The sequence below is a fragment of the Notolepis coatsorum genome, assembly GCF_963971535.1.
Source record: "Notolepis coatsorum genome assembly, chromosome: 9".
Lineage (NCBI taxonomy): Eukaryota > Metazoa > Chordata > Actinopteri > Aulopiformes > Paralepididae > Notolepis > Notolepis coatsorum.
This window is the reverse complement of record NC_140173.1, coordinates 112,079,627-112,095,908: the sequence shown is the minus strand read 5'-3', so window position 1 is coordinate 112,095,908 and position 16,282 is coordinate 112,079,627. Positions and strand designations below refer to the sequence as shown.

Genomic DNA, 16,282 nt, shown 5'->3' with positions numbered 1-16,282 from the left:
TGGATGCGGCCGGTATTGCACTTTGGCATTCTCAGGATGATTCCCCATGTTAACCCAGATGTCCGTGTGCCTGTAATTAATGGAAATATCGAATAAAAGAAATGACGATGAAAACCCGACTATACTCGGGTCTGGCGCTGAACGGTTGGCGAGTTAACCCGACTATCATCGGTTCCGGCGCTGATTGAGTTAATACTGTAGTTCACTGTTTCCGCTAATATACTATTAGTCTAATAGACTAATAGTACTACCCTTTGCCACCATTTTATTTTCTTGCACTGTGAACAGGTCCAACGTTTTCCAGTCATTACACCTTTATATATATATATGATTGATATAGATGGATAGACCGATCTCTACTAGGGCTGGGCGATATAACGATAACTATAAATATCGCGATATATTTTAATAATCGATATCGAATATCGATTTTTATTTTTTATTTTTATTTTTTTTGTGACCTGCAACAGGGCAGTTTTAAAACCAGAGACAGACTTGTCTTTCTTGCCTGCAACGTAAAGTAATGGCTTTGCTTGTCCAAATGACAATACTGACCATTGAAATTTATTTTTCTCTTGTCCATTTATTTAGTTTGCTTTCTAATTTAAAATACAGTTTGAAACCGTCTGTACACAGTAGGCTATGTGTGCTAGCAGAGCTAGACTCCAGTCACGAGTCACGGTGCACATGTGCGGTGGTTTGTCCACCAAAAAAGCGCCAAAAGATCGAAAAGAAACTAGCAGAGCCAGAACTGTTCAACTCCCGTGGAGCCACAGCCAGCAGAGAAGCCGGTTTACTTTCGCTTTTAAACCAGCTGCAGCCTGAGAACTGGAGTGTGAGGGGATGTAACACTAAAGATGGTGGCAACGACAAAGAATTGCTGCAAAATAAACATACATCTGTTGTTTAAAAAAAAAGATTTTTTTTTTAATACTTATAACAATTTAGATAATTATCGATATCGAGAAATATGATAACATTATCATATCGTTATCGCGATATGATTTTTTGCCATATCGCCCAGCCCTATTCTCTACCATATAGTTCAGGGGTGGGTCGTACAATGGGCTACCAACTCTAGCAGGGCTGATGAGGCATATAGCGTCTTTGATGGGAGTGTGGGTGTTTGTTAAATTAGGAAGAGGGCTGAGCAAAGAGACCCCAAGCAGCCCACCCATGCTGCTATAGTGGACAGTGAGTGAATTTCCTGTGTGGCTTTGAGCAGTCTGGCATGAACCAGACTGGATGTGGTCAGTCATGCAGTGAGGCTACTTGCAGCTGCAAGAATACTTGGAATTTATTAATGTGAAGGATATTTGAAATTATCTACTTTTATTTAGGTACAGCAACAACACAGAAATGGGTTTGTCTTTTTATCTTAACAACATTGTTCTAAAGACCAACATCATTATGGGCCTAAACTTTGATTTCAACTAGTTTGGGTCATTTAGATGCCCTGGCCCAATGGCAAATACACAACTAATTGGCCTCAAAGTGATTGCTGGGCTATAGCCAAAATGGCAATATAGTGTGTGTCTATATATATATTTTTTTTAATACACTTTCTTTTTTTAAACAAGCAAACTGGCCAAGAAACTAGCCAAAGACTTGTATTTCCATGTTGGATGGAAATGATGGATTGATATTTGGTAAAGCTGTAGGCTAATTCCAATAACCTTCAATAATGATGACCCTACATGCTATGCTGATGGCTGAAGCCTGTTGTTGCTGTTCACTTGTAAATTGTCCCCCACTTGTGCAAAGTGCATCTCAGGAATTTTTATCTTTTGCCTAGCTGTGACATTTTGACAATGGAAATGCATGAAAGCCTCAACCACGAAAGGTCAGTTTGTGATTATTAATATTGGTGAGGTGTCCATAAGAAGGCTACTTATTTCCTTGTCGATTGACTGATTTAGAAAAGGAGAGTGGAACACTGTTGCTACTCAGTTTCTATCCTGTTGCCTTTTAGTGAAGAAAGGGCGTATGCTTTGCTTAAAGGCATAATATGTAATCCAAATAAAGAGGGTAATCGCACTGCCAAAGTTCAAAACATAGGATTCATGCTTTCATTCCCATAATTGACTCAGAGGACTTGACACTAGGCAACTAAATACGTTTTATGTTTTCTCATGCTGTAATAGGTTTGTTAATTACATTGATAATGTTTGTAGTAAACCAGTATTATATTTCCAGCTATGATTGGTTGAGTAAGATGCACATTGCTTACGTTCCATCTACAACTCAAGCTCTTTTTAAAGGGTTAAAACTAGGGATGCTCGATATTGGCTTTTTTACCGATATACCGATATTGTCCAACTCTTAATTACCGATATCAACCTATACCGATATATGCAGGGTTTCCCCCCCCCCAAAAAATGGAATAATTTCAGGTAATTAACATTACATATCTCTTGTTGTGGAATTAACACATTATGCATACTTTTGACAATAAATAAAATCAGAATTTGTTCTTACTTGCTTGCCTGGGTAAATAAAGGTTATAGAAATGTAAAAAAAAATATATATATATATATTTTTGGATACCGATATTTTCCGATATCACATTTTAATGCCTATCGGCCGATAATATCGGTAGGCCGATAATATCGGACATCCCTAGTTAAAACCTTTAAATTCTAAGGTATCCACATCAGCGAGGACCTCACCACACCCAACAGATAATAAAAAAAATCCCACCAACGACTGTACTTCCTAAGAAGGCTGAGAATTTGGCATGCCACCTTAGATTCTCAGCAACTTCTAAGTACGGTTGAGTGTCCTTACCAGCTCAATCACAGTCTGGTATGGAAACTGCACTGCTAAGGACAGGAAGGCACTCCAGCGAGTGATTAAACTGCTCGGTACATCTCTGGAGCAGCCTTCCCCTCACTACAGGACATTTACTCTACCAGGGCCACCAGGAGAGCACACAACATCATTAACACTTTGCCGCCCGACCACGTATAAATACGGGTTTCGAATCCATGCGTTGTGGACAGAATCACGTATAAAGCCGTGGCAAGTTATTGCTTTTATTCCATTTTAATAACCGGGTCAAGGCCGCGGAGCGGCACTGCATATATTCTCGTCTGTGAAATCGAGAACGTGCAATACCGGCCAGATCCTCTTAGGGGCGCCATCTCTCCACTGCAGTATGCCCTGTGGGCGAATGGATGACTTTTTTTTTCCCTTTCAATGGAGATTTTCAGTACCCGGATTCTGAATCAGCATCTTGTACCGTGGATTACATTTCGAATAGCAGATTTCACCATGGAATAAGGGGATTTATCATCAGCCAATGGACATATCGATTTACCAGATGCCGATCGATAACGGGGAAATGCTCGGGGGTATCTCACTGGCTCATGGTAAGATCTTTTTCACATAAATTACAGCCGGATCAGAGCTTGCTATTATACGCAACCAGCCGAGCAGCGTATGCGGCTAGTTACACGACCACTGTTATTGGTAATCAATAATAATAAACTACATCCCCCGCCCCCCCCCCCCCCCCCCCTTTGATTCATACATGCTTTGGGACAGTCCCGATGATATGCAGTTTGAGTTATTTCTTTAGCATATGTAAAACGGAAATGACGTTGAATATAACGTTAGCAGCTATTAGCCCTATAACTAGCCTTCCAGAAAATATACGAGACAAAATCCGCTATAATGCTTATATTCACGGCGCTATAAAATGACAACCTATTGATGCATTTTTTTTCTTCTTTAAGCCATTTTGAAGGGACGGTTTATGAACTCAATTGACAATGAGAATGGACAGATAGCAATACTATAAAGTATAGATTTAGCTGTACAAAAAGACACCGGTCTGTTTACAAAAGCTGGTCCTCGACCACTATATTAGACGCATGTGTTAAAGACAGTGCACACCCCCAACACAGACTCTTCAACCTCCTGCCATCAGGCAGGCGATATAAGAGTCTGAAAGCCAGAACCACGAGACTGACAAACAGTTTCTACCCACAGGCCATCAGACTCTTGAATGCCTACCCCCCCCCCCCCCCCCCCCCTCCACACACACCTATGAATCACTAAAGACACTTAACTGCTGCTATGACCTAGGCTTGGGCGGTATGACGGTATTACGGTATACCAGGATATTTCGAGATCCCGCCGGTATGATTCTCAATACCGTGACGTCACAGACTGCTATTACAGACACAGAGTTGATTGTAGTGCACAGCTAATCGTTCTGAGAGCTAACGTCTCTGCCTGACTGGTTGCTGGCTAACTAACGTGGCTAATCGTTCTGAGAGCTAACGTCTCTGCCTGGCTGGTTGCTGGCTAACTAACGTGGCTAATCGTTCTGAGAGCTAACGTCTCTGCCTGGCTGGTTGCTGGCTAACTAATGTGGCTAATCGTTCTGAGAGCTAACGTCTGCCTGGCTGGTTGCTGGCTAACTAACATGGCTAATCGTTCCGGGAGCTAACGTCTCTGCCTGGCTGGTTGCTGGCTAACTAACGTGGCTAATCGTTCTGAGAGCTAACGTCTCTGCCTGGCTGGTTGCTGTCTAACTAACGTGGCTAATCGTTCCGGGAGCTAACATCCGTACCTGGCTGGTTGCTGGCTAACTAACGTGGCTAATCGACCCGGGAGCTAACATCGGTACCTGGCTGGTTGCTGGCTAACTAACGTGGCTAATCGTTCCGAGAGCTAACGTCTCTGCCTGGCTGGTTGCTGGCTAACTAACGTGGCTAATCGTTCTGAGAGCTAACGTCTCTGCCTGGCTGGTTGCTGGCTAACTAACGTGGCTAATCGTTCCGGGAGCTAACGTCGGTACCTGGCTGGTTGCTGGCTAACTAACGTGGCTAATCGACCCGGGAGCTAACGTTGGTACCTGGCTGGTTGCTGGCTAACTAACGTGGCTAATCGTTCTGAGAGCTAACGTCTCTGCCTGGCTGGTTGCTGGCTAACTAACGTGGCTAATTGTTCTGAGAGCTAACGTCTCTGCCTGGCTGGTTGCTGGCTAACTAACGTGGCTAATCGACCCGGGAGCTAACGTCGGTACCTGGCTGGTTGCTGGCTAACTAACATGGCTAATCGACCCGGGAGCTAACGTCGGTACCTGGCTGGTTGCTGGCTAACTAACGTGGCTAATCGTTCTGAGAGCTAACGTCTCTGCCTGGCTGGTTGCTGGCTAACTAACGTGGCTAATCGTTCTGAGAGCTAACGTCGGTACCTGGCTGGCTAACTGGCTATCGTTCTGTGATTTGTTTACTTGGTAACACGGGTTGCTAAGGAATTTAGGTGCGAGGTTGAAGAAAGTGCACTTTTAGGTTGAAAGAATGGCCCTAATGTCAACGTCTTTCAATATAAGTGTTATATGTAAGGGATAATGTATAGCTACGAGCCCGAGGTCATTGTCGCAAAATAGGCGCAGCGCCGAGGTGTTTTAAACGTTGAAGGTCAATTATTTTGCGACAATGACTAGTATAGGCTATACATTATCCCGCTTATTACATGGCTAACTTACTAACAATATACCTAATTCATCGACGAGACGAGATCAAATGCAGATGCAGTTGTTCTGTGGCTCTGTCAGCCCAAATAAAGTGATTATTATCGGCAGCCGGCAGGTCTGTGGTCTGATTGCATGACTGAGTGCAGCTGTGCATATGCTGAGCAGCACTGATAGTGTGTGTAGTGGGCTTGATTGGTCCAGCTGCGCACAGCGGTCATTATTGTTCGGCAGAGGTCCGTTATAGAGTAATATCGGACCTCTGACGAGCGCTATTGACCAATCACAAGCAAGCATTTCGGCGAATGTGAAAACGCCATGTAATAAATGGTGATAACGAGTACCGAGTTTGAGCCGAATCTGGGTTTAACAAACTAAGCTGAAATTGTTGTCCTTACCTGTGGTCGGTGGTATTCCAAAAATAATATTCCAATTATTTGATCGCCATCTGGTCCATCCTATGCCCATCTGGTCCACGACATAACCCACCACAACATATGGATCGGGGGTCCAGAAAACGATTCAATGCGATCGAGTGAAGCCCTAGGACCTAGGTTTCCCATTACTAGAAAAGTCCGTCCGGAGACATTTGAGTGTTACACCCGGTCTGGAACAGGCTTTACTGCGCTCTTGATACTGCCTACTAGCAGGATATGGCTGGTACTGCACCTTCGGAGTCCCAGTATGCCTCCATGGAACGTGCAATGTAACTCACTGTGCCTTGTTGTATTGTATATATATTTTTATCTTATCTTATTTTCTAGCACTCTCTTGTATTTAAATATGTTTAAGTTAAGTACTGTGTGATTTTTTTTTTCTTTTTTTTTTTCTTTTTGTGAAGAGTGGACTAGCAAAGTAAGATTTTCATTGTATGGCAAACTGTCGTTTTAACTGTGCATATGACAATAAACGATCTTGAATCTTTTATGTGCTGTTATATATGAATATATCTCAAATATATACGCTATACAAAATAGCTGTTCTGCTACAGCTAATGGGGATCCTATAAATGTAATTAAATATGGTCAAATATAGTGATGCACGATATATCGGTCGCCGATATAATATCGGCCGATATGGCTGTTTTTTTATACATCGGTATCGGTTTGATATCAAGATAGGGCCGATATAAAAAAAAATATATATTTTCTTTTTCTTTAAAATATATATATATCTTTTTTTTTTTTACATGTTTTGGCCTTAAATAGTTTCAAAATATCAGTCATTATTGAAAATGAGTTACAAAATTTAAAAAAAATGCGTTTTGGAAAATACCTCTTTATTTGATTATCATAAAAGTGCTTTCTATACAGAGATATCGACATCGGTAAATATCTATCGGCCAGAACAGAAATATTAATATTGGTATCGGCCACAATTTTCACATCGGTGCATCACTAGTCAAATATTATGTATTTGGTATTTTTAAGGTCTTCTAAAACTTCAAAAAGAAAAAAACTCATGACATAGGGCTGGGCGATATGGAAAAAAATCATATCGCGATAACGATATGATAATTTTATTTTATTTCTCGATATCGATAATTATCGAATTGTTATAAGTATAAAAAAAATGATTTTTTTTCTTTTTTTTTCTTTTTTTTTTTAAACAACAGATGTATGTTTATTTTGCAGCAATTCTTTGTCATTGCCGCCATCTTTAGTGTTACATCCCCTCACACTCCAGTTCTCAGGCTGCAGCTGGTTTAAAAGCTAAAGTAAACCAGCTTCTCTGCTGGCTGTGGCTCCAGAGGAGTTGAACAGTTCTGGCTCTGCTAGTTTATTTTCGATCTTTTGGCGCTTTTTTGGTGGACAAACCACTGCACATGTGCACTGTGACTCGTGACTGGAGTCTAGTTCTGCTAGCACACATAGCCTACTGTGTACAGACGGTTTCAAAATGTATTTTAAATTAGAAAGCAAACAAAATAAATGGACAAGAGAAAAAGAAATCTGAATTTGGTCAGTATTGTCATTTGGACAAGCAAAGCCATTACTTTAAGTTGCAGGCAAGAAAGACAAGTCTGTCCACTGTCCCTGGTTTTAAAACTGCCCTGTTGCAGGTAAAAAAAAAAAAAAAAAAAATCGATTTTTATTTTATTTCGATATTCGATATCAATTATTAAAATATATCGCGATATTTATCGTTATATCGCCCAGCCCTATCATGACATGACTTTGACTATACAGATTATATACAGATATTTGTCACCACTCCTCCACTGAAGGGGAAGGCGTCTCTGTACTTACTTAAATTCTGAGCCCCCTATCTGAGTGACACAAATAAACCTGGGAACCTGTCATGGTTGCTAATTGCCCAGCTGGCCACACTTGTCATCCAGGAAATGCTAACTGCTAACATGAAATGCTAGTGTAAAACTTGTATTATATAAATTGACGCATCTAGTGATCTTTGCAAAAGATCCATAGATTCATAGATCCTTGAATTCCCAATGAGGGTAAAGGTGTAAGGATGTTGCGAAGACATTTTCAGTAGTTTATTGAACATTCTTGGTGGAAAAACCATACAGAACTAATTGATATTCAATGTACAGCAATATAAACACATGGAGGGGATCTTTAAACTCCTCCATTATTACCTGAGCTTTGATGAGGATACATTTCCAGAGAAAGTAAGCAATATATTACAATTGATTATAACAGTTAATCAAGATGGAGATGAAGGAAAATGAATTTATTTAGCAGTTGCACACATAATAAGTAGACATTTTCCTCTTTTCCAGCTTACTCTACGGTCTCTGGTGTGAATGGACCTCTGGTGATTCTGGATAATGTGAAGGTGAGTCGCTACAGTATTTGTTATTACCCAGCTGTATGCTTTTCATCCAAACGTTTCTCTCTGTCAAGGACATTACAGCTTACTATTTTGATATCTGGCTGGGTAAATTAATGGTAGCCACATTCACAGCATGTGCAATATGCTTAAATGTCAGGAATGTAAATTTTTCAATATAAGATATTCTCATTTTGATGAGGTTTGCCAAATTGATAGCCTAGCTTACCCTTGTTTGTGAAATGTTGTGAAATATGTCAATTCTACTAAAGCCATTGGCGTTTTGTCCCTGGACACGCTATTATTTTCAAAAGCATATGATGGGTATTATGTTTCATCATGAATGCATGAAAGGGGGGGGGTTCTGATTAATTGATTGCCAATAACGGCATTCGTTATTACCACAACACACGCCGATCAGTGGGATGGGTATGAAAACCATGCACGATTGATTGATTGAAAACTTTATTAACAGATTGCAGAATGGGTACAGTACAGTACAGCTCAATACATACAATTGTTAAGGGGATGCAGACCAGAGAAAGACCTTCGTCTTGTTTACATCAGGGTCCCCCATTTTCAATTCATCATAACATATATGACATACATGACATACAGATAGACAGTACTGCTACATCTATACATTTATGACATACCAGATTTGCAAATACAGTACTGTTTGTGATACAAAAAGAGTCCAGAAAAGAGAGTACCGTAATTCCTCTAATAGTAACCCCGGCTTGTATTTGTTTCAACTGTAGCGGGTACCAGGCTTGTATTAGGAGGAGGCCTGTATAAGAGGGAGGCCTATATTTCAAATTTTCAAACGGATCATAATGAATAAATCAACATTTTGTGTCAGTTTGAACCCAGTAAAATGTACTGGGTTCATTTATTGAAACCAAGTACTGTATGAAATAGTAAACAGTGCAATTACAGGTGGTCACTGGTCATTTCAACGTTTTCAAAGTGAAATCAAGTAACTAGCTCAGTATGCAGCTCAGTATATTAGTAACCCGGCTTGTATTAGGAGGCCGGCTTATAATTGCTTAGCTCAAGAGCGCACCCGGCCATTAATAGAGACCCGGCTTGTATTTGAGACCCGGTTACTATTAAGAGGAATTACGGTATATACATTTGACATAGAAACTGTACATTGGAGGAGGTTGGGTGGGGTGGGGGGGGACTGTACATTGGAGGTGGTTGGGTGGGTTGGGGGGGGGGGGGGGGGGGGGGGGGGTTGGGTAGGAGGGGTGGGTGGGGGACACTGTACAATTGTACAAGCAAAACTGTACATTGGAATATTGACAACCATACTTGGTCATTTACTGTACATTGGAGGGGGTTGGGTTAGGACATTTACAGGGGCCAGTTTCGAATTGCAGTCTCCCGTAGGTGTTCTTTGAGTGTTAGTAGTGGGTAGTGATTCACATTCCTTTACAGCTTTGGGTAGGGCGTTCCACATTGATGTGGCATAATTGCTAAACGTGTTTAGTCCCTTGTTTGAACCGAATCTGGGTTTAACAAACTAAGCTGAAATTGTTGTCCTTACCTGTGGTCGGTGGTATTCCAAAAATAATATTCCAATTATTTGATTGCCATCTGGTCCATCCTATGCCCATAGATAGAGATATGGTCAGCTGCCCGACAGAGCCTTTATCCTCTCCTCTGACGGAGGCTGTGTATGTTTGAACTGTAAAACACCACCGTCAGAGCTACTGTACCAGATCGGTCTGAACAGTAAAACACCACAGTCAATTGCGGGGAGGAAACTGGAGGAAACCCACAATGACGCAGGGAGAACATGCCAACTCCACACAGAAAGTACCTGGATTTGAATAGAATATTTGCATCTCTGTGGGGTCCTTATCAAAACAATCGCTTATCAAACCCATTGTGTTTACTGATATATACCATATAAACCATTAAGAGTGGGCGTCGGACAAGAGGGAAGACTGTCAGGTTTTAAACGGTGGATACCAAACAGAAGGTAAAGATGACTGAACTGTACAGTAACAGTAATCCAGAACTATTTCATTGCACTGTAAATAAACTGATTTTATAGTATGTCACATCAATGTCATTCATGTCTTTCACATTCTACTAGAACTGAATCAAACTATAAACAAGGTGGCCTGTTTGGATGTTAGATCCTAATGTGAAAAACTGATGTTATGTCTGAGGAGAAGACTGGTACTTAGTTCATTGGGCCTAAAAAAATGGTTTGGTTCCGGTTGCCGACCAACCCAGAGAGCCTTGCTACTACTAGCCGAGTGATGAATGAAGCTCTATCCGTTTCACCTAACAGCACTATTGCTCCGTGATCATAGCCATCCATCTCTAAAGCTAACCACTATTTGTAAAAGCCACAACCACGTTACCATATGTAATAATGTAAATCATTGTGTCGTTGTACATATTGTCTATACACCGTTGGAAGCTAACGTAGCTTAGCTTGGTAGCTATTGTTGTGCTAACGCCATCCCGACACCCAGCTTGTTAGCCAGCATGAATGCCCGATGTAGAAGGCATAGACGCAGGTCGCTTGTTGGCCGGCATGAGTGCCCGATTTGGGGTGGTTCTCTCCTCTTTGTGTGCCTTTGTCCTTGCGGGTGTTCTGCCGGGGGAGCTTGTGGACGCGACAATAGTGGTGGTTGTAGGGTGTTTGAGCTTGTAGCGCTAGTTAGCTCATAGCTATCGTTAGCTTCTAACGGTGTATACACAATATGTACAACGACACAATGATCAAACACCTTATAAATACTATTGTCATGTCCATAAGTTCCCTGGCAGAATACTTGTGAGGACAAGGGTATACAAGGAGGAGAGAATCATTTTAAATCGGGTATTCATGCTGGCTAACAAGCTGGGTAGCTATGAGCTAACTAGCGCTACAAGCTCAAACACCCTACAACCACCACTATTGTCGCGTCCACAAGCTCCCCCGGCAGAACACCCGCAAGGACAAAGGCACACAAAGAGGAGAGAACCACCCCAAATCGGGCACTCATGCCGGCCAACAAGCGACCTGCGTCTATGCCTTCTACATCGGGCATTCATGCTGGCTAACAAGCTGGGTGTCGGGATGGCGTTAGCACAACAATAGCTACCAAGCTAAGCTACGTTAGCTTCTAACGGTGTATAGACAATATGTACAACGACACAATGATTTACATTATTACATTTTGTAACGTGGTTGTGGCTTTTACAAATAGTGGTTAGCTTTAGAGATGGATGGCTATGATCACGGAGCAATAGTGCTGTTAGGTGAAACGGATAGAGCTTCATTCATCACTCGGCTAGTAGTAGCAAGGCTCTCTGGCTGCCCGCTAGCTGTGTGTGACTCTCAGGCGTAAGCGGGGTAAGGGGGGCGTGCTAGCGTAGGGTCACGTGGGCTTAGTGGCCAATCAGGCGAACCCGGAAACCGAAATCCGACTAGATCCGTTGCGGAAGTGATACACGCGCACAGTACAAGCCCCGACGCCCCGCCCACGCACAGTAACGCACAGTACAAGCCCACGCACGCACAGTACAGGCCCTGAAGCCCCGCCCAGACATTGGGCAGTGCAGCTCTGCAGATTTATGCTATTGCTTTTAACGACAACATACAGGTCCCTGACATTGAATAGGATATTAAAATCGGAAAAAATGGAAAACTATCCAAAAACGTATATAATGTTTTTGGCCGCTAACCGTTGGCGCCCAATAACGTGTATATATACGTGACTGTCCCCGAAAGTGTTAAATATTGCGAAGTTGTTCCTTGATCAAATAAGCCTGTAGTTTTACCGGTATAAGCAATTTTACATCTCACTCCATTAATTTCATAATAGTCCTGGGTCTGCATGTTTTTCCAGACCTGATGAAACTTTCATCACACATTGTGTGTTATTTAATTATTTTTGCGTTAGTCATCCGTGCAGAGCAGCATTATGTACACTGTCATAGATCTACATGCACCTCTGAGCAAGGCTTTATTTGTGGCTAATAACGAAAACCTCATGTTGAATGACAATTGTTTTTGTTAACTTCTGTCTCATGCAAAAGTTTCCCAGATATGCAGAGATTGTGCACCTCACCCTGCCTGATGGCACCAAGAGGAGCGGGCAGGTTCTGGAAGTGATTGGAAGCAAGGCAGTCGTCCAGGTGAGAGACACTGCCATCACTCGGACCAGAACCAACTGGCGGGATGGCCTTGTTGTGTGTGGGGATAAATGACAACCAACTGTTGGGAGAAAAATTAAGACAAATTGGACAAATAGTGCTGTTGCTCAGTTAGTGGGAGCAGAGATGCTACTTTAAAGGGGCATTTAACAGATGGTACATCTCAACTCTGGTCAGTGTAGTTGATTGGTTATGCTATGGTTGTTGGTTTATTAGATATTATGTTTTACTTTACAAATTCCTTAAAGCCTTATTTACTGTACTAAGTATATTAAACAATTGAATAACTTTAAACAAAATAATTTTCTTACAATATTCCATATACATTAGGGGTGTAACGGTACGTGTATTCGTCCCGCAAATTTGCGTTACGGCCGTCACAGTGCGGTACGTGCAGCCATACGAAGAATACGCCTCACAGCGCAAACACACCAGTCGCACATGCAGGCACTCGCGGGTTCCGTGCGAGAACAGCGTGCGTGGCCGGGCACACAGAGTCCGACTTCAGAGCGGGCGAAAGTGCACGGAGGAAGGCACATTTACATTGGAACAGCTGCAGGGTCATTACAATTTTACAGTTTTCTTTCGTTTTATTGTTTCCCCAATAATGTTAACCAAATGAAACCAATGGAAAGACACGCGTCGCCAACAAACACACCAACATTCTCCACCGCCGGACTTACAGGCACAGCTGATAAAAAAAAGAAAAGAAAAAAAAAACATACTTTTCCGTACTGATCATCTGAGCTCCTCCAGTTGAACTGCTACTGTGTTTAAATCCAAATAATCCTCTGCCATTGTTGTAACATGTCATCTGTTCTATAGTATTCAGTCTCGTGAAGTTAAATTCTCTCTAGAAGTGAAACTGAAACTTCACAAGGATAAGTTGTTAAAGGGGCAGTAGGCAATTATTTTACTCAGGATGCCTGAACAACACAGAATGACACCAGTATCACTGACTACCACGGCAAGCCTATAGACAATTATTCTATTTAATAATAATAATGTATTATTATAAATATAATATAAAAAAAAAAAAAATATTATAAAAAAAAATTATATTAACTCATCGACCGCCACGCTCTAAGTGTGCGAGAGGGCGCTAGATCGCCACCGCTTTAATCAATGGGAGGACTGGGAGAATTGCGAGTGCTTAAAGGAAAACTCCAACATTTTGGGAAATTAGCTTATTTGCCATCTACCCTGGACTTAGACAAGAAGATGCATACTTTTTTCTTCTCTGTGCGTGCATTAGGCTTAGGGAACAGCCGCTCCGTTAGCGTAGCTTAGCTTCATCACTGGAAGTGGGTCAGACTTGTACCCTGACGTTCCCTACAGTGCCCTACAGTCACGAAATACACTCCAAATACAACTCCAAAACGTTCCTGTAAACATGTTGTGACCTGTGTATTTACCACGTGGAGAAATAAAAAATAATTGAATTAGACAATTACGTTTTCTAAGCAAATATACTCTGAACTTTTTATTGCCGAACCACTCCTCTCGGGGCGCAGTCAGTTATTTCAACGTGACGCCGTGTTTGTTTACATTCTCATTTTATTCAAAGGATCCCAATCGATTGAAGTTTATGGATACCATGATGACTTAAAATCCTCTTACCTTGATGATTAAAAGCCTCCCCAATTTATAAAACGGTAATCTTATGGCTGGTCTTGATATGCTGCTAGCTAACGGAGCTAACCAACAAACGCAGAACCGGGCGGACACTAAAGCAAATAACAAGGGTAATGACTTCCGGTCGGGGGGGTTTCAAAATAAAAGAGCGATGTCAATAGCAGCGGAAATACGTTTATTTTGTACATTATCTAACGTTAACACGAACCTAAACTAACCTTACAACTAACCTAAAGTTAGTTTAGGTTCGTGTTAACGTTAGATAATGTACACAATAAACGTATTTCCGCTGCTATAGACATCGCTCATTGAACACTGTTAAAAAAAAAATTAACCATGACGCCAATACCCAGGTACGTACCGAACCGTGGCTTCTGTGTACCGTTACACCCCTAATATACATGTAATAAGAGGCCTTACACTGAATGTTTGTAGTTCTTTCTTCCAACATGGCTGCCTGTAATCGTTGTTAACCACTTTTGAATGTAATGCCTATTTCTGTGCAGTGGTAGAGTAGGTAAAACACTGGAAAACCATGATTCACTAATAGGACATCAAAATATTCCATTGTTGTATCTATCAAATCAAATTTATTTATAGGGCCCGACAACACACGTTAATGTCCCCATGGGCCGTTCAGGTCTTCTTTAAACAAGTCAAGAAGAAAACATAACAATAAGTCAAGAACAGAACAAGAACACCATATGGTCCAAACATTTTTAGATGAATGCAAATAAATGAAAGAATGCAAGCACTCCCAGACATACCCCACGCGAAGGTAAGGAAAAACTCACAAAAACCTAACAATAGGGAAAAAAGCTCCACAGGCAGTGTGGAGGAGAGAAACCTTAGAAGGGCCATTCAAGGGGGGATCTCCCTTCTTAGATGTTGGTGATAGTAGTGTTGCAGACGGACAGTTGGTAAGCATGCACTCATGTGTGTAGTGAAACACAGATGAGTGCATGCAATAGCAACTGTACATTTTGAAAGATTAAAGATAGAGCTAATAGCGATAGCAACTGAACATTTTGAAAGATTAAAGATAGAGTTGATAGCGGATCTATTTGAGGCACAGGGGCGGCGCAAAGAGGGTCACGTCCTCCCCGTCTTAGTCACGGGACATTCAACACTCCGGGGGGGGGGGGGGGGAGGGAGAGAGAGTTAGAGAGTTCCCATGTTTGTGGTGCTGCAAAGGAGCAGACATGTAGTACCCTGTAGTGCCATGTAGTGCCATGTAGTACCCTATAGTACCCCGTAGTGCCATGTAGTACCCCGTAGTACCCTGTAGTGCCATGTAGTACCCTGTAGTGCCCTGTGGTACCATGTAGAGCCATGTAGAGCCATGTAGTACCCTGTAGTGCCATGCAGTACCATGTAGTACTCTGTGGTACCATGTAGTACCCTGTACCCTAACTAAACTACCCTATACTACCCAGTGGTACCATGTAGTACCCTGTACCGTAACTAAACTACACAGATTAATCTAAAGGTCAGTCCCCGACCAGGTGAGATCAAGGTAGGTTGAAGGAGAGAGAGAAAAGATGAGTCTTAAGCAGGGATTTAAAAGCTTCGACAGAGCAGGCGCCCCTGATGACGGCAGGTAATTTGTTCCACAGGTAGGGAGCGCGGTAGACAAAGGCTCTGTGGCCGGCGGATTTCTTTTTAACCCTAGGGGTCGATAGAAGCCCCGCATTTTGTGAGCGCAGAGCACGAGCGGGCGAGTATCGGGAGATGAGATCGGATAGATAGAGCGGTGCAAGCCCATTTAAAGTTTTGTAGGTGAGGAGTAGCACTTTAAAGTCAGAACGGGCTTGGATAGGAAGCCAATGTAGGGCGGACAAAACTGGTGTGATGTGATCAAATTTTCTAGTTCTAGTTAGTATCCGTGCAGCCGCATTTTGCACGAGTTGAAGATTTTTGATGCTTGAATTAGGTAGGCCTGAAAAAAGTGCATTACAGTAGTCCAGACGTGATGAGACAAAAGCATGAATCAGGGTTTCAGCATCAGCCAGAGTTAAAATGGGGTGTATTTTTGCGATATTACGAAGATGGAAGAATGCAATTTTGGTGACATTTTTTATATGTGCATTAAATGAGAGGGAGGAATCAAAAATGACTCAGAGGTTTTTTATGGTGGAGCTCTGGGATACATGACGGGTATCAAAGTTGAGGGAGATGTCCTGAAACAGGCCTCTGTGGTTTGGG

At 42.0% G+C, this 16,282-nt stretch overlaps 1 protein-coding gene across 1 annotated transcript in view; it reads left to right on the top strand.

Moving 5' to 3' along the window:
- atp6v1ba (ATPase, H+ transporting, lysosomal, V1 subunit B, member a) overlaps positions 1-16,282 on the top strand; it is a 122,808-nt gene that overhangs the window by 28,145 nt on the left and 78,381 nt on the right. The window contains exons 2-3 of the mRNA XM_084321147.1: positions 8,229-8,284; positions 12,326-12,424. Of these exons, the coding sequence (XP_084177273.1) occupies positions 8,229-8,284; positions 12,326-12,424 (155 nt within the window). The remainder of the gene's footprint in view (positions 1-8,228; positions 8,285-12,325; positions 12,425-16,282) is intronic.